At 46.5% G+C, this 21451-nt stretch overlaps 1 protein-coding gene across 3 annotated transcripts in view; it reads right to left on the minus strand.

Annotated features, from left to right (window-relative positions):
* Positions 1-21451, minus strand: part of SMG6 (SMG6 nonsense mediated mRNA decay factor) — a 387710-nt gene that overhangs the window by 218803 nt on the left and 147456 nt on the right. For all 3 annotated transcript variants that reach the window (XM_029611072.1, XM_029611073.1, XM_029611074.1), the window contains exons 11-12: positions 5656-5772; positions 5253-5418 (exon numbers count right to left, since the gene is read on the minus strand). In XM_029611072.1, the coding sequence (XP_029466932.1) occupies positions 5253-5418; positions 5656-5772 (283 nt within the window). The remainder of the gene's footprint in view (positions 1-5252; positions 5419-5655; positions 5773-21451) is intronic.

The raw sequence follows: 21451 nt of genomic DNA on the forward strand, positions 1-21451 counted from the left end.
CAAGGAGGTGCTAGGGATGCGCAATTGTCCCTAGCACCTTTTAGTGTGACCCCCTCATTGGAATGCTGTATTGAGCGCCCAGGAGAAGGGGGCTGTGCACCCGTTGAAAGAGGGGGTGCTGAAAACAGTCGCGATTTTTGAGTGCGTCCGTACTGTATCGGGTGCACATGAGATTGCATCAGACATTCCATGTATTTCCTTCTTGGAGCCCTCCATCCCTTTTCAGAGCAGTTTCTAGCTGTTTTTAATGAGACAGCATTATGTTTGGATTCACCAGCAGAAATCTGAGGCACTCTTCTTTTAAAAAGCAGCTTAGCCAACCCTTTCACTAAGCACATAGGCCCTGTCTATCATGTTCACCAACACCGACCCACCAGGAACTCCTAAACTCAGCTTTCAGGATTCTTGACCAGCCCTGGTTTGTAGAGTAAATATGCAAATGAACCTGTGTGTGAACCAAATGTATGCAAATAAAGCTCATGAATATTCATTGTGAACATTCTGAAAAGAAAATCTGCCAAAGGTCCCACAGACAGTTTGAGAAACCCTAGCATTTACTATATCTATATGCCTGCACTGATGCTCACACACCATTGGCCTAAAAAAGATACAGGACACCAGAGGTACCAAAATAAAAATGATTTACTTTTTTCTGTTTTGCTTTCTTTGGGGAGAAAGGTCAGGTCCCTTGTGTCTCTTTTCTCTAGCTGAGATATATATGCACTAGTGACAATCCTGAACTAGAGGGCTCAAGACCATTATAGAAACTGCTGCATGGTTTGACTAATCCAGAAAAGAAAGAAACCAGAAGAAAGTCGCATACACGAGGGAAGCAATTACACATACGAGAAAGATAAAGCCAAACAAACCCCAGTCAGTAAATAGAAGTCCAGTACATGTCTTTCCTATGCATTCAACAAGGGACTGTGCCCGAAACACAGAAATAAAGAAGCCACAGAATGCCCACATAGGTGCAAGCAACCGCCATGCACTCAGCAAGCAAGAGAGGGAGACAGACATGGCATGAAAGCTTAGTTTTAGCCATCCAATCACAGCTCATCTTCTGGGCTCCTACACCTCTGCAGGTTTTCCATGCACCACCGGGGGCATTCATACTTCAATCACCTGGCCCTCCTAAATAGCCAGGAGTCTATCTGCCCCCATTCCAATCCCTGAACCAGGAGTCCAGGTAAGTCTGAAAAACAACATGCTAATTATTAGTTTATGGACTACAAAATATTCACAGCAAACGTCTAACCCAGTAATCATTTCCACTCACCCTGGCAGCACACATCGGACTCATCAACAATGTATGAGAATCCTAAACTTCTGAATCACAATGATATGGGAAAAGGCATGAATATTTACTGGATCTGGAAAGAAGACCTGCCAGAGTTAATGCTGGTGATGCCAATACTGCTTCTGGAATACGAGCTGTACAAAAGTTGGCAGGAGAGGGATGGCAGCTCCATGGGATGCCATTGTGGCTCTCAGTCATGCACTGAGCATGTGCAACTGATAACTGCCCATTTTGCTTTTAGCCAGTTGTATCCTTGGCTGTCTGTTACTTCTTCCACTGTAGTGCTGGCCAGGCCTGAACACATCACCTCCTTAGTGAACCCAGGCCCAACTGGCCCCATCGGATGGGGGATCCGAACTTAAACCTCCATTGCTGCAGTCAGAGCCTGAGTCAAAGGATTGGCACTTGACATGACCCAACTAAAAAAGAACTGTCTGTTCAGGATCACTTCTGCAGCCTTTCCAAAAGACGTAAAACAAGCAGGTGGCAGCTTTCCATCACATGTCTCCAGAAGTGCCCATTGTTTGGTTCATAACGTGACTATTTACATGGCTGATGTTGGAAATCCCTGTGCATAGCTTCTCATCATACAAGTCGCTTTCCCTACGAGGGGGCTGGATATGAGGTCCTGCAGCTTCAGAGGTGCAGCTCTTATGTGTGATAGATGAGTTCCCATTGCTGAGTGTCCTGTGTTGAGGTGTGAGGCAGGGGTTGAGTATTGAACGAGAGATAAAAGGAAAAAGGTTGCTCAGGCAGGGTGCTGTCGGTGCAGTGCTTTCATGGGCAAGACTGTGGTTATTCAGTGAAGGAGAAAGATTATCGAGATGGGGAAAAATCTGGTTTTGCATTTTGACACAAGCAGCAATTCTTGATGCTTTTTAGCTTGCTAAGCTCTTGCCAGGTATTCTATCAAAAAATATTTTCATACATGTGACTGTTACCTTTTTCTAATTATATCCTATGGAGCTGGACTGAATAAGTCAGGGCTTCCAAACTTTTAGCACCTCGGAGGACAACCAAAATAAATTAGCACGGCATCGCTCTCACCCTCCCTGCATTTTAGCTGATCCAGCCCTCTCCAGTCGATCCTCTCTCTCAACCTCTATCCATGCAGAGGACCTCCTCTCTCAACCTCCACCTCTCCCAGCTGATCCCCTTCTCTCTCTCTCACTGTCTCCAGTTCTTTTTGCATCCTCCAAGCTGATTCTCACCTCCAAATCGTTTTTATAATTCCAAATTGATTCTGTCATCCCCTCCCTCTCACCCATTCCTCCTAGCCTCCTCCCCTTAAATTCTTCTCTTACATACCCCCCCCCCCCCGTTGATCCCCCTTGATCCCCAGATTTTCTTACATCTCCCCAGGCCATCTTCTGTCATCCCCCTCTTACCTTCCACAGCTGATCCAACCCTCATAACTCCTCCTACATGTGATCCCTCCCTTCAAACAGCCCCCCAGCCAAGATCAGCAGCAATATTTTTCTTTGGACGACCCAGTCCAAAGGTGGATGACAACTGTTGGGAAGAGAAGACAGGCTGATGACAGGGGCAATATTTTTTTCTTGGTGGGTTCAGTGGTGGGTGAGGATAGAGGTTCAGTGGTGGGAGAGGATCAGAGGAGCAGCGGCAATCTCCTCTGATCCATGAACACTCAAGCCTTCCACTCCCTGCATGGTTGGTGATTTGCAAGTAGCAGCATTAGCAATGCAGAAACTCATGTAAGGTCAGTGCCACTTCAGGGCCTCCACGCTGACTTTTTCTGCTAATGCTGCTCGCAGAGCGCTGCCATTTGGAGCAGTTTGGGAAGCCTTAGAAGAAGTCTTTGAGAAAGCATTGTTGACTTTTTACCATTAGTTTGTGAAGACATGACAACCTGAACACGGTTCTGCGCACTTGCATCTGTAATGGGCTGATAAGCTGTAGCTTGCATTAATGGGGGTTCTCAGCCATTTCGACATTGCTCAGGCTCCAGAGGCTGAATTTTTCAGTCTCACTGAACACTTCTTCACCAAGGCCTCCCGTTTGGCCTTTAAATGCCAGCCAGTTTTACCTTCTTTCCATTTGGAAATGTTCATAAAGCTCATGAGTCAACCTAAGTGCCTGTCCTTCCAGCTCAGGGGCATCTTCTATTTCCAGGTCTGCCCCTACAGAGCAGGAAATGACAAGGAGATGACTTAACTCATTCATTCTCCATAGATTTTGCAGCCTAGTGTACATGTGAGCAATCTGGGGGGGGGGGGGGGGGGCCTGAACAATCCTGAAGGGGAGCACACCGGCTACCCCAATCCATGAATAAAAAAATGGCTCCGCTATCGGGTGCCATGGAGGTACTGCAAACACAGGAGGGAGCTGCCAGAATGTAGTGACCACGGCTTAGCCATGCCTCTCTTTTGGAGGGCAGGGAGAGGAGCTGTTTATTCTAGGGCAGAATTGGACAGGGGAACGGCTCAAGAGGAGTTCCTGCTGCTGGGTCTACCCAAGGAAAGATCACGGTTGTTGCCTGCTCTGGGGAAAAGAAGCGATGAGGTGGGGGAAGGGAGAATAAAAAAGTGTTTGGTTTTTTTTCCCTTTTTTATTCTCCCTTCCCCCACCTTTTTTTCCCTTTTTTATTTTTTTATTCTTTTTTTCCCTTTTTTATTCTCCCTTCCCCCACCTCCACATTCCTCTTTGAGGCCTTGAGAGAATGAGGAGGTGGGGGAAGGGAGAATAAAAAAGTGTAAAAAAAGTTAAACAAATCAATAAAGATGAGCAACTAGGAAAAATACAAAAATAGGAAAAAAAAAATCTGTGTAAAAGTAAAAAAGCCAAAAAAAAAAAAAAAAGGGTGGGCAGGTTGAGATGGAGTTTTTCTCAGCTCCTAAAAAACTTTAGCTGGCGCCTAAGTTTTAGAAGAATGTTCTAGCTGCTCTTTCCATTGTGGTGTGGGGTGCATCTCTCTAGGTCTGTAGTCTGTCTCTGGGTGTGCTCTGTCTGTCTTGGGTGTCCACCTCTGTGCTCAAGTGTGTGTCAGCTTACTCTTTTCAGCAACTTGGAAAAACAAAATGTGGGCTTTGAGCCGCTGGCTGGCAGTGTGGCTGCCTGGTGGATAGAGAGAGAGAATTTACAGGATATATGGATGGTGTTTTCCCTCAGGTGCAAACAGATTGTGAGCCCTCTGGGGATAGGGAAGTATCTGCAGTACCTGAATGTAACTGCTCTGAAGTGCTGAAAGGAGGAATATGAATCAAATGTCTAAATATCTAAAGTGAAGCGTCTTGGGTGGGGGCCATGGCTGAAACAGTTTGCATCTTCTTTAGCGGGTTTCCGTAGCCTATTTTCCTGGTTCTCCCGTGCAAGGTCTCCGAGCCTGGCCCACATGGTTTTAGACTGATGGGATTCTGCGCCGGCAAGCAGCGGGCAAGCTGCAAGGGATAGCAAAGCCCAGACGCTGATATTTCACATTAAGCAGCCCCCGGCATATTTCTCATCTCAGTAGCTCATTCTTGGCCTTTGTGATTTTTGCTCTTTTTAATTTAAATAATTCAAAAATATTTTCAGGTTAAGAGTCAGCAACCTTAACAATAGTCTTCCTAGGCCTGACCTTCTCCTGACCCCTTTTTGGTCCAGTTTGAGTGTTACCCCTGCTTAAAGATCAGCGCAGCAGAAGCAGCAGCCCCACCTTATGCTGGGGGAGGAGAGCGCCCCCCCACCTCACTGCATGCAGATTGGTTTGCAGTTAGCTTTGAGTGCCCTCTTTTTCCCCCCCCCCGTACACAGCTAACAACTGATCCATGTAATGGGGATACAGGAAGTAAGCAACTCAACGCACGGCACACTTAGTGGGATCCTCTCCTGCTACAATAACCTACAGTTCACAAACAGGAACAACACACGGATTAAAAGAGAAAGGTAGAGTAGAAGAGAAACAGGGCAAGGGAGGAGGAGGAGGAGACGGAAAAATGTGCAGGACACCTACTCTTTGGGCAGCAGGACACTGGTGGGAGGAGGGTTCCAGGTGTCTGGGTATCCGAGCATCCAGTCTGACCACACTTTCACACTGGGGAGGAATTCCTTCAGGTCCAGAAGGAAGGAGGACACTTTCACATAGGCTTCCTCCTGCTCCCCTCCTACTTCCCGGTGGGCTAGAAAGGAAAGAGGACTGATGAAGGCAAAATACTACCAGAAAATCATTACAGCCCTCTCCCCACACCTTCTCTGGGCTCCATCCCCACACCTTTTATGTTACCCTTCTGCTCCATCCCTCAAGTTCTCCCTCACACCTCAGTGATGTCCCCCATGCAATTCCCTCAGTGCCTTCTACCCAGCTCCCTCCCTACACCTCATGTTTTCTTCTCCTTGCACATCTCTGTCTTAGCTACCTTTTTCCAGGTCCCTCAGTAAGTCGGTACATCTCTTCACCAGTAGTGAGAACATGGAAAGCCCAAAGGCCGTAGACTGTTCCTGGATCACAGATCGGCAGTCTTCAGACAGGCACTCTGAGGAGACAGAAACCTGGCACTCGAAATGTGTACCTTAGCTTAGAGACGTTTTCAGAGCAGAAACAATGCTTCCAATCACACTCTTCTCCAAGTCCCTGTGCACAGAAACACACAAAGCCCCGCCTCCCTCTTCTCAACTTCCAACCTTGCAAATAAAGGACTTTTAGGGAATCTGAGCCAGGGACTAATATGGGAATGACCATGTCATCCAAAGATCCAATGCAGGAGAGACCATGTCAGCACACTATATTGTACTGCCAGTCACACACCAACTTATCAAAAGGATTCAGGTGAAACAGGCAATAAAGTGCACACTGAACAATCAGACCTATTCAGAACAGAGAAAAGTTGTCCCCATTTAATGCCAACCCCTTCCAGCAAAATCAGTCCAGCAGGGATAGTGCATCAATGGAGAATGCTTCCACAGAACAGAAAATGCAGATGTGACACACACATGTGATCCAATCTCCCCAAGCCCATTTCCACATAACAAAAACAGTTAGTGAAGTCACTGACAGCACAGGGGCATGAAGAATTAGGATAAAGCCTGAATCCTTGGGATGACAACATGGAATTTTATTCTCAACAACAATCTCGAAATTGAACAAGTGTTTTCTATTTACTCATGTCACATAAATCTACCAGTAATAGCACCAGGGAGGTCACGAGGGAGAGGTGGCCTCATGCCACACATATGGCACCGATGCACTGGGGAATGAGGAAGATGAAAGACTGTCCTGGATAAAGAGAGATCCTACAAGCGGTCATGCTCTACAGCTGGCAGCTGGGATTTATCCTTGAGTGTGGAAAGGAATAACTGGGCAAACTGGATGGGCTAGTTGAGATGCCTTGCTGGGTCAGACCAAGGTCCATCGAGTCCAGCATCATGTCTCAGGCTGCAAGTTCCTGACAGATCCCATAAAATATTCTAATTTCTGTTACTCACTCCCAGGGATAGCAATAGCTTTCTTTAGTCTACCTGGTTAATAATGTATTATGGAGTTTTCCTCCAGGAACCTATCCAAACCTCTTTTAAACCCCACTATACTAGTTGGCTTCATCACATTCTCTGGCAACAGATTCCACAACCTGACTGTGCATTGAGTGAAAAAAATACTATGATTTGTTTGAATCTGCAGGTTGTTAGTTTCATGGAGTGTCCCCTTGTTTTAGTATTATTTGAAAGGGTAAATGCTGTCCTTTATTTACCCAACCACCCCACTCATGATTTTATAAACTTCTCTCATGTCTCCTCCAAGCTTTTTCTGCTGTTACTGTCTTCTATGACGTATAATGACACGTATCCCAAGTGCCACACATGGAGCACTTATGCACTGGGAAGTGATTCTGTGCATCCAAGAGCTTCTCACAGGCAGAAGCCCTTCTCTTAGGCTACTGTACATAGCAGCTTGCAATATCTTCCATATGCAGAAAGCATTGTAAAGGAGCTTCCAAGCTCTGGTAGCTCTCTGCAACACTAACTGAAAAGCACACTGAACAAGACAGACATTTTTATAAAGAATTCAGTTTCATACAGCAATAATCAGTACCTGGATATTAATGAGGAGGATCTAGAACAAACCAACAAAAAAAAGTGAAGATTGAGGCATAGACAGCAAATCTGTGCACTCATCAGGAGCCTCTATTATTCCCTTGTGTGCCAACCTCCTGAGCTATAAGCATAGCATTAAGTGTGATTACCTAGCACTCTGAAAGACCATCACTGCTTACATGAAATTAAGAAATTCCACAAACAGGAAGACTGTGTAATATAGCAGGATTGGGAGATCAGAAGCCAACAACAATAGACAACTCATATTTAAGGCATAGCAGCTTTTACAGCCAATTTACATTTTTAACTACTTTGTAGTTACCGTTTCTGGCTATAAATACTGATCCATGCTCTTACCTCCTGTACCTCTATATGTACTATTCCTAACTAGATTTAAGCATTGATCTCGTCAAGATGCTACGTAATTGTTTTCAATGATATCCCCTTAGGGGGACCTTTATCCCTGATCATGAATCTGCCTAGTTTAGGGCTGAGAGGTGACTGAATAACTCAGACACACTTTTCAGTTTCTGGAAGAAACATTTCACTCAAGGAAACATAAACCAAGACTCCTGCAAGCTCTCTCAGCCCCGGAAGCAGAGAAGGCTGGACCAGACCGGATGTTATGTATTTCTAATTAAAGTTATGTGTCTTCCAGCAGGGAAGGCAAACTTGCTGTGAACAGAACACGGCACTTGTTAGTGTAACTGTCAGATAGTGCTGAAACAGATCATCCTCAGGAAAGTGATAAATGGGCCCTGCCAGCAAGGGTGCAAAATCTCCAATATAGCAAAGGTAAAGAAAAGAATGAACAGACAGACTGCGGCAGTGAGACGTGCCCGAGTTCTGTCAGTGGGTGGGGGCAAGAGAACCCATCCATTCTCCCCTACTCCTCCCCAACAAAGAAAAAAGGTGGGGAGTCTGCCTGATTCCCCCCCACCCCACCTTCCCACAGGGAGAAAGGCAGGAAGTTCACCTTCTCCTCCCCTCACACAGGAAAAGGGCAGGGAATCCTCCCACATCCGAAAAAGGGCAGAGAGCTTACCTGCTCCTGCCCCCCCCCCCCCCCCACATAGATGGGTAAAAGGTAGGGAGCCTGTCTACCATCTCTTTTCCCTAGATAAACATGAGAAAATAGTAGGGATCCCACATACACATACAAATGGGGACAGGGGCTAGAAGTATCAGAATGCATCTAGAATCCATTTCTAATCCGTCATGAGAGCTTCAGTAGGGGCCATGCTGGAAGCATCAAGTAGGCACCATCCTTACTGGCACGTGGATCAGACGACCTTATGCAGAGAGACTGGGCAGGATGGCACTGCCAAAATTAAAAGGATATTACTGGGTTGCCAGTGTGGCTTGAGGGGGCAGGGCTATGTAGAGACTAAACACAGGCCTGGCTTTTGTTGGAAGCTGGGCCATTCTCATCTCTTTTGTTCCTGCCCCCTACATCAGAAGGGTGTTTAGATCTTGTCCAGTGTTACCGCACACCTTCAAAGTATGGAGATCATTATGTAAAGGCATAGGGGTACAGGATAGTGCATCCTCTCCAATGGTGCTACTTAGAAACAACCCCCTCTGTCCCCATCCTGGGAATGGATGATTGGTGGGAATTATGATTGTGACTGCAGGGCCAGCTGCAGGGGCGGGGAGCTAAGTTACATTTGAAACCCTCAGAGGAGAGTTTGGGTTGCATGCAGAGTCTCACTGTATGTACACAAAGAATCTAGAAGCCCTAACAGGACTTGAAAAAAGTTCTCTCTCTATTAATTCACCTCATAATGAGGTAGAATCCCTTCTACCCCTGAAAAATAAATGGAACATTGAGTTAGGCCGAGCCTGGATGAGGCAGGGACTGGAAAGGCATTTGGAAAGCAGGCCATAAAGTGTTGCAGTAGAGCAGAGTTAATGTATACGTTTTCCATAGGCCATACAGATCCTGTATGTTCTCTGCAAGGTTTTCTCCTTCATTGTTCAGACTGTGTTAGAGAGGGTGTGGTGAGATTGATTAGTGTCTTGTACTAGGATCAGATATTTCTGGGGTGGAATGGAAGTGGGGAGTGAGGGTGAGATTCTCCCCTGCTCCTTGTTAGGTTTGTGTGACCATACAACTGCTGTAGCCAACCACACAATGAAAACTATGCTACCAAATAATCCATGAGCTAGCTTCACAATTGCTATGTTGTGCAAGTCTAATATATTGGTGCGAACAACTTCATGAGATTGCTCAAATAGAGAGAAAGTAACCTTTATATTGATTAAAAAAAACACTGTATGATAAAATATGGGGTATGCACTGGGTCCTTGTGGGCAGTCAAATCACACTGAAGGGCTTGGAAACTCTGCAAACATGAGCAAAGGGTTATGAATTTTAAAGTTGATAAAGTGATGATGGTTGGGATCTTTTTTCTATACAGCTCTGTAAACTTTCGTGGGGCAAAATGGTATTCTGTATTGTCTGTTAAATAAAAGTTAAAAATAAAAAAAAAAAGATGCTGAAAGACTTGGAAAAGGCAAACACAGAGAATGTCCTATGTACTGCCATAAAGCCAGAAGGTAAGGAGCTAAACGCCTCTTTATATATTTTATTGTTTATAAATATTTGATAAACTGCCTTAACCAACCTGCTCTCAAGGCAGATTGACAGTTAAATTTATAGTAGAATTCCTATGTATTAGCATTTTCAAAGGGAATTGCAGGATGGGTATAGAAGAGGAGTAGAGGTTCGAAGACTAGTGAAACGGTTAACTAAAAAAGTAACCAGATGAGGTAAAAGTTAGGGACTTGAAGATGCCAGAGAGCAGGCACCCCCCCCCCCCTCTCACCATTCCCCAGGTCCCCACCCTTCAGTCACTCAGTCTCATTAGGAGGAAAGCAAAGCAATGATCATCAAAGAGCCAATATCACCTGGGAGGGGCAGTACAGTCTCAGTGGGGGACATTTTCAGTCTAAAGTAAGCAAAGAAGCCCACAAAAAAAAAAAGGCACACACACAGAAGATATGAATTACAATTCTGGGTCAGAACAAAGTCCATTGAGCCCAGTACCCTGTCTCCAACAGTGGCCAATTGAGGTCACAAGTACCTGGAAGGTCCCCTAAAGTAGATCCAATTCCTGTTACTCCCAGGGATATCAATAGCTTTCTATTGTCTCCCTGGACTTTTCCTCCAGGAACTTACACACCCCTTTTAAACTCTATTTTGGTCACCTTCATCATGTCCTCTGGTAGGAGATGTCACAGCTTGATCATTTGCCAAGTGAAAAAGTACTTTCTACGAGTTGTTTTGAATCTTCTGTTTGCTGGTATCATGGAGTCTCCCCTTTGTTTTATTTGAAAAAAAAATGAACATCCTGCTCCACCCCACTCCTGAGTTCATAAACTCATGTCTTTTCTCAGAAGTCTCTTTCCAAGCTGAAGAGCCCTTGCCAGTGCAGCCTCATCACAGGAGAGATGTTCCTTCCCCTTTATCATTTATCACCCTCCTCTGCACCTTTTCCAGTTCCACTCTGCCTTTCTTGAGATGGGAAGACCAGAACTTCACACAATACTTGAGGTGTGGTCCATCATGGCTCGATACAGAGGCAATATGATATTTTCTGTTTTATTCCCAACATTTTATTTGCTTTGCTGACCATACACTGAGATGAGGATGTCAATGTATTATCCAGAAGGACTTCAAGTTCATTTTCCTGAGTGGTGACTCCCAATGCAGAAACTATCATTGTGTACCTGTAGTTGGGATTATTTTTCCCTATGTGCATTACTTTGCATTTGACCACATTAAATTTCATCGGTCATTCAGTCTCCCAGTCTCATAAGATCCTTCTGCAGTTCCTCGCAATCAACTGCCTTTTTAACAAAATTTGAATAATTTTGTGTCACCTGCAAATTTGATCCCCTCACATGTCGTTCCTCTTTCAAGATCATTTATGGAGAAATTACTACTTACCTAATAATTTCCTTTTCTTTAATGAGGACAGATTAATCCACATCAGTGGTTTATGCAACTCTACCAGCAGATGGGGACAAAGCAAAACTGATGTTACGGTCTATATACCCCTGCCCTGTCATCAGCCCACCAGTATTCTCTGAAAAGTCAACTGTGGACACCTAAATACATTTTTTTTTTTTATTTATCGGTTTTTATATACTGTTTGGAGCAAGCCTTCACAACTGTTTACAGACGTAACAACTTATTACATATAACAGAGCTAAAAATTGAAAATTGAAAAATTGAAAACATAACAACATAACTATTAACAGACAACCATTCAGCATTCAGTTAACAGGAAAACACTGAGCTCAGACAAAGAGTGTAATATCTAATCTAGGGACTAGATCTGACACTTACCAGTAATCCCCAGAAACGCAGCTACTCATGAGGACCATATCACCACCATCCGGCAGCCAAGGGCAGGATGGTGGATTAATCTGTACTCATTAAAAAAAAAAAAAAAAAAAAAAGGAAATCATCAGGTAGCTAGTAATTTCTCCTTTCTTAGCATTCAGACAGGTTAATCCACACCAGTAGGATATACCAAAGCTACTCCCTAACAGGATGGGAGGCTGCCCGCGGTCTGATCAACACGGCATGCGCATACAATGGCCTCCTGGGCCAATATGGTGCCACCAGAAACACCAAACCCATGTGACTCTCGATTCTCTGAATCGCTCTACCCAAAATGGGCCAGGGAGGAAAGGCATATAGAAACTTGCCTTCTGGCCACTTCTGCACAAGGGCATCGATGCCCAAGGATTTCAGATCTCTCCTGCAACTGAAGTGAGGAACCTTCGCACTGTGTGATGTCGCCCGCCAGTCTAGAAACAGGAGGCCCCAGCAGTCCACTATGAGTTGGAATGCTTTGTTTGACAACTCCCATTCTCCTGGATCCAGACTCTGGCTGCTGAGAAAGTCTGCTCTTACAATGTCTCTTCCTGCAATGTGTGAGGTTGAGATGCGCTGAAGATGTACTTCTGCGCATTCCATGAGTTGAGCTATTTCCTGCGACACTTGCTGCCTCTTGGGTCCTCCCTGAAGATAGATGTAAGCCATGTCGTCGCATTATCTGATATTATTCATTTCGCTAAACCCTGCAACCAGTCGAAGAATTGCAAGCATGCCAACCAAACGGCACAGGCTTCCAGCTGATTGATGCTCCAGAGAGACTTCTGTATGCCAGCGCCCCTGCGCTGTCAACTCCTGACAGTGAGCCCTCCCCCCAACCCTGGAGGCTTGCATCCATCATGAATAGTAGCCAGTTCGGTGTTCGTAGGGAAATGCCATTCCATAGATGATCCGCTTGCAACCACCACTGCAAATGGATGTGATTCTCCACCAGTAAGTGAAGCAGTATCGAGTAGTCCTGAGACTGTGGACCCCAATGAGCAAGCAGTATGTGCTGAAGAGAACGCATATGTGCCCTGGCCAATGGAACCTCCTCTAGGGTGGTTGCCATCAACCTCACCACCTGTAGATAAGACCACACCGTTGGGCGTATTGTTTCTGTCAATAGTTGCACCTCGCCATCAGTTTCTGAATGCGGATCTCCAGCAAGAACACTCCTACCTTGCTTCGTCTTGAAATGAACACCAAGATGGATGCAGATTGCTCTTGGTCAAGTTTACCACTCAACCTAGTTCCTGAGCAAGGAGATCACCTTGCAAGAGGTGTGAAGACTCTTTCATGCTCTTGGCACAAATTAGCTAATCGTCTAAGTATGAGTGAACCAGAACGCCATCCTCTCTCAACACTGCCGCAACCACCACCATATCTTTGGAAAAGGTTCTGTTCCCTGATTGTACTGCCATTATCACTGAGCGTAAGGTTTACATGTGAAAACGAGTCACCCACAAATGACAGCTGACTCCCTTGAGATCTAGGATGGGGCGAAAGGAGCCCTCCTTCTTGAGCACAATGAAATAAATGGAATATCATTCGATATTTTCTTTAGACCTGGGCACCAGAACTATAGCCTGCAGGCTGAGGAATCTCGACAATGTACACTCCACTGCTTGTCTCTTCTGTGGAGAGATGCTGGGAGACACAATGAAGATGTCTCAAGGAATATTGAGAAACTCTAGGAGCGTAACCATCTACCATCACCTGCAGAACCAATTGCTCTGACGGGATCTCAACCCATCTCCGATAAAAAAAACCAGAAAGGCGAACCCCTATCTCCTGTTCCCGGGGGTGGGTCGGCAAACCTTCATTAAGAGATTCGGGGGACACCGCCACTTGAGCCTGTGCCCTGTCTGGGCTGTCTGGGATGAAAAAATTGAGACCTACCCAAAGGTTGAGCCCTCTGAGAAGCCGCTTCTCTGTAAGGTCGAAAGAATTTGAAACCTCTAAGTACGACTTCTTGTGCTGAAAGACCATGGTGCCTGCTTATCATCCTCCGGTAACTGAGGAACCTGGGACTCCCCCACTTATTGGCCATTTTTTCCAACTCACTCCCAAACAAGAATGATCCTTTAAAGGGCAATTTCGTAAGATTAGACTTTGAAATTGTAGCAGCCGACCAATTCCTCAGCCACAGATGATTGGCTACTACCATCGAAGCCACCCTACTGCCAGAAGCACGGACCAAGTCACATACTGCATCTGCCAAAAAGGTGGCTGCTGGTTCCATCACTGCCCTGGGATTTAAACCACATTCATCGACTTCCTGAGAGAGAAACCAACAAGTGCGAATCACCAGGGAGCAACAAGAGGCTATCTGCAAATTCATTGTCATCGCCTCAAAGGCCTGCTTAAGGATAGCCTCAATTCTCCTATCTTGCACATCCTTCAATGCCACTCCCCCTTCTACAGGGATAGTCATCCACTTGGTGACGGCACACACCAGCTCATCCATTTTCGAAAAGCAAAACTACTCTTGCAGCCGGATCCAGGGAATACAATGCTTCCTAGGTTCAGCCCTCTTTAAAAATAGCTTCAAAGGCACCCTATTGAAGATCAATCAATTCCTGAATAGCATCTATAATGGGGAAGAAACATGATGCTTTACACAAAGAAATTAAATGAAGAAATTACTTACCTGATAATTTCGTTTTCCTTCATGTAGACAGAGGGACTCAGGACCAATGGGTTATGCTCCTCTGCCAGCAAATGGAGACTGAGCAAAGCTAACATCACCGTACATATACCCCCTGCAGTGACCTCAGCCCGCCAGCATTCTCTGTCTCCAGCAGATGGTGGATGTACCTTTCCCTGTGGGGATTGCTGTACTTTTTCAGAAGGAGAAATTCTACATCCTAAATTGAGCCCAGCTCTCCTGTGGTGATACCTAAAGATCCCTCCCCCAGTTAAGAATTCCTGAGGTGATTTCTGTGATCCCTCAGAGGTGTGCCTTAGTTCTGTAGCCGGTTCCTGGCATGGACTTTGCTGCCTGTGCAGTTGAAAGGCAGTAGGTGCAGGAAACAGAGCGCAACAATGACTGCCAAAGCCCTCTCCCTCTGCAGCCGGAGACTGTCTCTGTACTCAGCTGGTAAGTGCTGAGCCCAGGTAAATTTAAAAAAAATAATAATGGAATAAGTCTTTGCATTCCAATTCAGAGACGATTAGAGGGGTTTCCTGTAGGACTTCCTCCGGTCTCCATACTTGGCGCGGGGTAAGGGGAATTGGGCATCCAGGCGGGTTGAGTGGCCCCCATTGGGATAGGCCCCGCTTTAGGCAATGTTGGCACACCATGTGGTAGGCCTCAGTGGTGCCATTTTTCGTGTGTTTCTTTGCGTGCCGTATAGCTCTCTATAGGACGTCGGTGCGCGCAGTGCATCGGCTCTGCGCATGCTCTATGCACATGACATCAGGCGCGAAATTATATGCACAACTTTTAAAAGCATGGGATATGCTCCAGCTGTGCGCATGGGCTGTGCATGCGACTTCTCATGCTTTTTTTACCTAGGCGCTTGAAATTGTGCGCAAAAATTTTTAAATGCGAACAGACTTAACCCACAAATACCACCGCTAATGGCGCTGGTAACCAAGAAGCCTAAGCACCTTTCTGTTTGCGCTGCTTGCCATATTAGAGCTTCACAGCCTGACATGGATTCCAACTTGTGTCAGCGCTGTGAGGATGCTCAAGGAGATTTGTCCTCCTCGGACTTTGCTAAGCCTGGCTCCTCCCATTCAGATGATGGGCTGGTCATAGCTTTAACTGGAAAGTATGCCAAATTTGAATTCTCCCTTGACTGGCTTATCCACGGGAGATGGTAATTCAGTTGGGCCCATACCAGTGCTTCCTGAACTAAGCATGGATCCAGCTGCCTTTTCTTGGGTGGAATTTTTCCAGGGTTTACAAGCCTTCATGCAGGCGCAATCTTCTGCCTCACCTGCCCCTGTCCGGACGGACCCTCAACCAGTGGTCCTTCCATCTCCCATCTCTACGGCAGACACTGAGGCACACCTCGACTTGCCGCAGGTATTCCTGGTAGGGACCCGGAAGGCACAGATGAAGAGGCGGACCCCAACTCCTTGGAAGATGGGGAAATCCCCTGGGTTGAAACCATGTCGGACCATGTTGCGGTTCTTTCATAGAGATGAATTACTGGCCCTGATTTCACAGACCTTGAAGATGCTGGGAGTTCCTGGGGCGGATTCTATGATGGAACCAAAGAAGAATCCCATTCTGATTTCCCTCCGGAAAGCCTCTTGCTTCTTTCCAGTGATGGATGCCATTCGGGAGTTGATTGATCTGGAATGGGACGCCCCAGAAGCAAGTTTTAAAGGGGGACGAGAGTTGGAGGGTTTATACCCTCTAGGCCTAGCAGTGAGAGAGCGCTTGCGTTTCCCTAAAGTGTATGCGCTGGTATGCACAGTCTCTAAGTGAACAACTATTCCTGTAGAGGGAGGAGCAGCCTTAAAGGTTGCACATGATAGACTGATTGAGTCTATTCTGAAACAAGCCTTTGACGCAGTAGCGATGACCTTACAGATTGCTTCTTGTTATATTCTGGTGGCTTGTTCTTATCTGCTTCCCTCTCAGGTGGTGGATGGATCTGGGGTGAATTCCAGAATGATTATGGAACCCCTGCTGCTGCCTTTTTAGCAGAGACGGGTATGATTTAGTCTGTACTTCGGCCAAAGGAGTGGCCTCTGTGGTGGCAGCAAGATGACAGCTATGGTTGTGGAGTTGGTCAGCCGACGTGGCCTCCAAAGTTAATCTTACAAAAATGCCCTTTAAAGGATCACTCTTATTTGGGAACGAGTTGGAAAAGCTGGCCAGTAAATGGGGTGAGTCCCTAGTTCCCCGGCTACTGGAGGATAAGAGGAAGCAGTTACAGCACCCCCTTGTCTATGAGGGGTTGTCCCAGCGTTTTCATCCCTACAGAAACTCAACATTTCAGAAGTCTCAGCCCTTTGGGCGGCCTCAGTTTTTTTGTCCCCGACAGCCCAAGAGGGGCAGATTTGGGAACCAGCTGGTCCCGAACTTCCCAATGAAGTTTTACCGATCCACCATCAGGACAAGCAAATAGGGTGTGCCAATCCCTCTTTTACCAACGTTGGGTCAAAATCACATCGAACAAATGGTTCCTGGAAGTTTTACGGAATGGATATGCGCTGGAAATTTGCAGCACTCCTTGGGACATGTTCATGATGTCTCCTTGCCACTCCCAAGACAGGAAGCAAGCAGTGGAGTCTACGCTCCTAAGGCTGCTCTGGATGATAGCTGTGATCCCTGTACCTATGCCCCAGAAAAATATGGGGCATTATTCCATTTATTTTGTTGTACCCAAGAAGGAAGGTTCCTTTCGCCCCATTCTGGACCTCAAGAGTATCAACAGTCACCTGCGGGTGATTCATTTTCACATGGAGACTTTTCACTCTGTGATAATGGCCATGCAATTGGGAGAGTTTCTGTCCTCCCTAGATCTATCCGAGGCCTAACTATGTATTCCAATCTGACAAGAACACAGTTTCCTACGCCTTGCGGTACTAGGTCGCCATTATCAGTTTTGAGCGCTGCCATTTGGCCTAGCCACCACCCCCAGAACATTTTCCAAGATTATGGTGGTCATGGTGGAGTCCAAAATGTAGGCACCCAATACGCGGTTCAGGTAGGCTCCTACCCAAACCCAAGCACACACCTGGGCACGCTAGTGTGAACAAATGTCAGACACTGATTTGTGAAGCCTTGTATGCAGAAATGCATGCTAACGTCATCACCACGGCCTATCACCCAGCGTCTGAGCAAAGCCTGAGAGCGGGATCTAGCCAAAAAGGCTGCTCAACCTGCCACGACTACCCAAGCTCCCACGGAGACAGGAACAGACGTTGGATCGGCATGCTGAGCTTGGAGACCAGAAGGGGAATAGAATCCCTAAAATGACCTCCCCTCCCCCACCCCTTTTTTTTTTTTTAATATATACTCTTTACCTGAGCTCAGCCCGCCCCGGCCGAGTACAGAGTCAGTCTCCAGTTGTGGGGGGAGAAGATAAAGGCCTTCACCGCCACACTTTGCTTCTTGCACCCGCTAGCCTCTCAACTGTTTGTCTCTCTACAGCTAAGTCCATGCCAGAAAACCAGCTACCGGACCGAGGCACTCTTCAGAGGGAGGGATCCACAGATATCACCTCAGGAAAATTAGACAGGGAAAGGTATCACCACAGGAGAGCAGGGAGAATTAATTTCCTCCTTTTCTCCTTCTATAAATTTTTTTTTAAGCAATCCCCAGTAGGGAGAGATACATGTTCACCATCTGCTGGAGCTGGGGAATACTGTTGGGCTGATGTCAGTGCAGGGGTATATATACCATGACATCAGCTTTGCTCCGTCTCCATCTGCTGGTAGAGGTGATTAACCCACTGGTGTGGATTAATCTGTCTGAATGCTAAGAACGAATATATTAAACAGCACAGATCCCAGTACCAATGCCTGTTATCCTCCACTAATGACCTTTCTCCATTTGGAAAACTGACATTTAATCCTACCCTATCTCTTCTCGTCTCACACACACACACACACACACTCTCTCTCTCTCTCTCAGAATCTTCCGCCAAACAAACACAAACACATTGTTATAGACACAGACTGCAGAAGAAAATACAAAGGGCTATACAATATGGAATATTAAAGAAATCATAAAATCAAAGTTTGTGACCAGAGAAAAACCTATTCCTTCCCATCCCAAAGACTGGCCATCCTCCTCTCCCTTTCCCCCTCCCACCCATCTCAGGAGCTATGGTATCCTTTTACACACCACAGGGGTTCTGATTCAGAGGCAGATCACTTTATTGCAGGACAATTTTACATGTGCTGCCAAAGTAATACAAAGATTAAAAAAAAAAAAAAATTACAGGACATGCTTGACCTAAGGATTGTGTGCTGGGTCAGTGTTCTCCACAACAGGAGCCTGGGGAGAACGATCACACCTGGAAAGGAGTGCAGCGAGTGCTGGAGGTTTGGAAGAGCCCAGGGGAGTTGGTGCTGAGGGCCTCTCACTCCCTCTGCAAGTCATTCTGCACTCAATAGTTCTTTTCTTTCCAGCCCTGATATGTCTGCACTAAGCTCTCTGCAGACTCTGACGTAAGCAGGAAGCAGCTGCAGTATTACAGAATCCCTCATGACATCATAAAGAGGCTGGCAGGTTTACTGGGGAAATTATAAAAGTTAATTACTTATTCCCACACCACAAAAACCCTCTCAAAGAACGCATAGGAACCACTAACAGATTCTTACAAAAAAGAAACAGCTGTGAACACCACAGACCAGCCCCACCCTACAGCCAGCACAACCCGGCCCAGTGTTATAGACCAGTGCCGGACCACAACCAGTACAACCCGGCCCAGAACCACACAAATCCAGCACAACTTGGCCCAATGCTATAGACCAGTGTGCACACCCCACCCCACACGCAGCACAACCTGGTCCAGCACCACCACAAAACCCGGCCCAGTGCTACAGACCAGTGCAACATGGCCCTGCCCAGCACCACCCGACCTAGCAAAGTCACATACCCAGCACAACTCGGCCCAGTGTTGTAGACCAGTGCCACTTCATATCTAGCACATCCCGGCTATAGCCCAGCACAATCTGGCCCAGTGCTACTGACCAGTGTTACACCACAACCAGTAAAACCAGGTCCAGCACCACCCGACACCGAGCAATATCTGGCCCAGTGCTATAGACCAGCGCCACACCACACCCAGTACAAAAGAACCAAGGCTCATAGACCAGTGTCACTCCACATCCAGCATAACTCAGCCCAGTGCTACAGATCAGCCCTACCCCATACCAAGCACAATCCAGCCCTGGTGTATACTGAGCACAACCCTGCCCAGCTCAACCCGGCCTAGTGCCAACGCACAGAGAGCACAACCCGACCCAATGCCATATCAACTCTAGCCCACACTCAGCCCAATCCAGCCCAGAAATATTGACCAGTGCTACTCTGCAACTAGGAGAATAGAGCAATATCTTGTACCAGCACAACCTGACCCAGCACCCCAATCCAGTGGCACTCCACAGCTAGCACAACTCAGACCGCCACAGAACAGACTGGCACCACCCCCTCCTCTGGCTAAGATTTACCTACCTAAATTGTAGGTATCTGAGTCTGAAACCCTGACGTGTGCGTGCGCATGTGAGTGAAAAGAGCATGCGCGTGTGAGACAGACCTTGTGTGTACATGCACTTGTGTGTGAGAGTGCTTCCCCAGTCCCTCACCCCTTCAGAATACAGTAGTAACATCCGTTTCCTTAGGGACGTGGCAAAGACTTTGCAGCAAACTAAGCAGGCTGTTTCAGACCTGTTTGCTACACACCTTTGCAGGCTTTCCAGTCAGCAATAAAAGACAGACAGACTGCTGCAGACAATATTTGATAATGGAGACAAAGCCCTGAGCAGTGCTGAGCTCCCTTCTCACATTCACCCTAGATTCCAGCTCCTGATGCCCTGAGGGATTGGGAAAGCTCTAAGTCAGAGCTGTAACAGTCACTGACAAATGAGATTTGCTCCTTTCTTGCTGCAGGCCAACAATTACGACAGAGAAAATCCTAGCAAAATGTGCAACAAATCAGAAGTTTCACCTTGCAGGTAGGGCATGAATCCAAGAGAGCATGAGGTTTACTTGGAGACAGCCACTCCTGGCAGGTTTAGATTAAATCCCCCGAATTACCTGGCTAACAAGAAGCCAGACTAAAGAGTTGCGAGAAACCTCAGGAAACAGCTATCCCTGCACAAGACCCACATTTTCCCGCTTGCCATTGGATATTCCCCACACAAATAGAAGCTACTTTCTCTCCGTTGATAATATTACATTTTCGGGAAGCTAGAGATAAACTGCCATAAATTTGCTAGAAACACTGCCAGGGTGACAATGCACAGTTCCAAAATACATGAATCCTGTGCACGCTCCTTAGAGAGAATAAACCCACACCTTCCAGGTGATAGAGAAACATAGCATCATCCAAAATAACTAACTTAAATAAGGAATGCCTACAAGCAACTGAAAAAGTTCTGTCTTCCCCACCAAAATTTCATTTCAGGAGAAACTAACAGCTAAAGCAGCAAAGCCTTCCAGGAGATGAGGGAGGGTGAAAGAAGCAGCATGCAAGAAACCCATTTGGAGACTAGGGAGGAAGGCAGGAGCGGAGGAGAAGAGGCTCCTTCAGAGACTAGGGAGGGCAGCAGGAACAGGGCCTGTCAAGAGAGAAGGGAAGATGTCAGGGGCAGGCTGGGTGGGAGATGAGGGAGAGTAGTAGAAGAGACACCAGGTGAAATTTGAGGGACAGCAGCAGGAAAGGGGCCTAGCGAGAGATTACGGAGGGCAGAAGCGGGACTGGAGGGAGATGAGAGAGAGTAGCAGGAGAGGCCTGGGGCATAATGAGATATGGAAGACAGCTGCAGAGGGACCTGGAGGAAAAGCAGGATGAGGGACAGATGAAAAAGATGAAGCCTCCAGGAAAGAAAAATTGGTACTTACTTGCTAATTTTCTTTCCTTTAGTCCTAACAGACCAGTCCAGACAGACAGGGATTTTTCCTCTTCTGGAGACAGAAGAAAAGCTTTACTGTAGTTTTGGTACTTAAGTTACTGTGCCACACGTAGCCTGCCATTATACCTGCAACAAAGCTAAACCAATGCTTCATATGAGCAGACGAATTCCAAAACCTGCAGTGAAAC

The sequence above is a fragment of the Rhinatrema bivittatum genome, chromosome 8 (genome assembly GCF_901001135.1).
Source record: "Rhinatrema bivittatum chromosome 8, aRhiBiv1.1, whole genome shotgun sequence".
Classification (NCBI taxonomy): Eukaryota; Metazoa; Chordata; class Amphibia; order Gymnophiona; family Rhinatrematidae; genus Rhinatrema; species Rhinatrema bivittatum.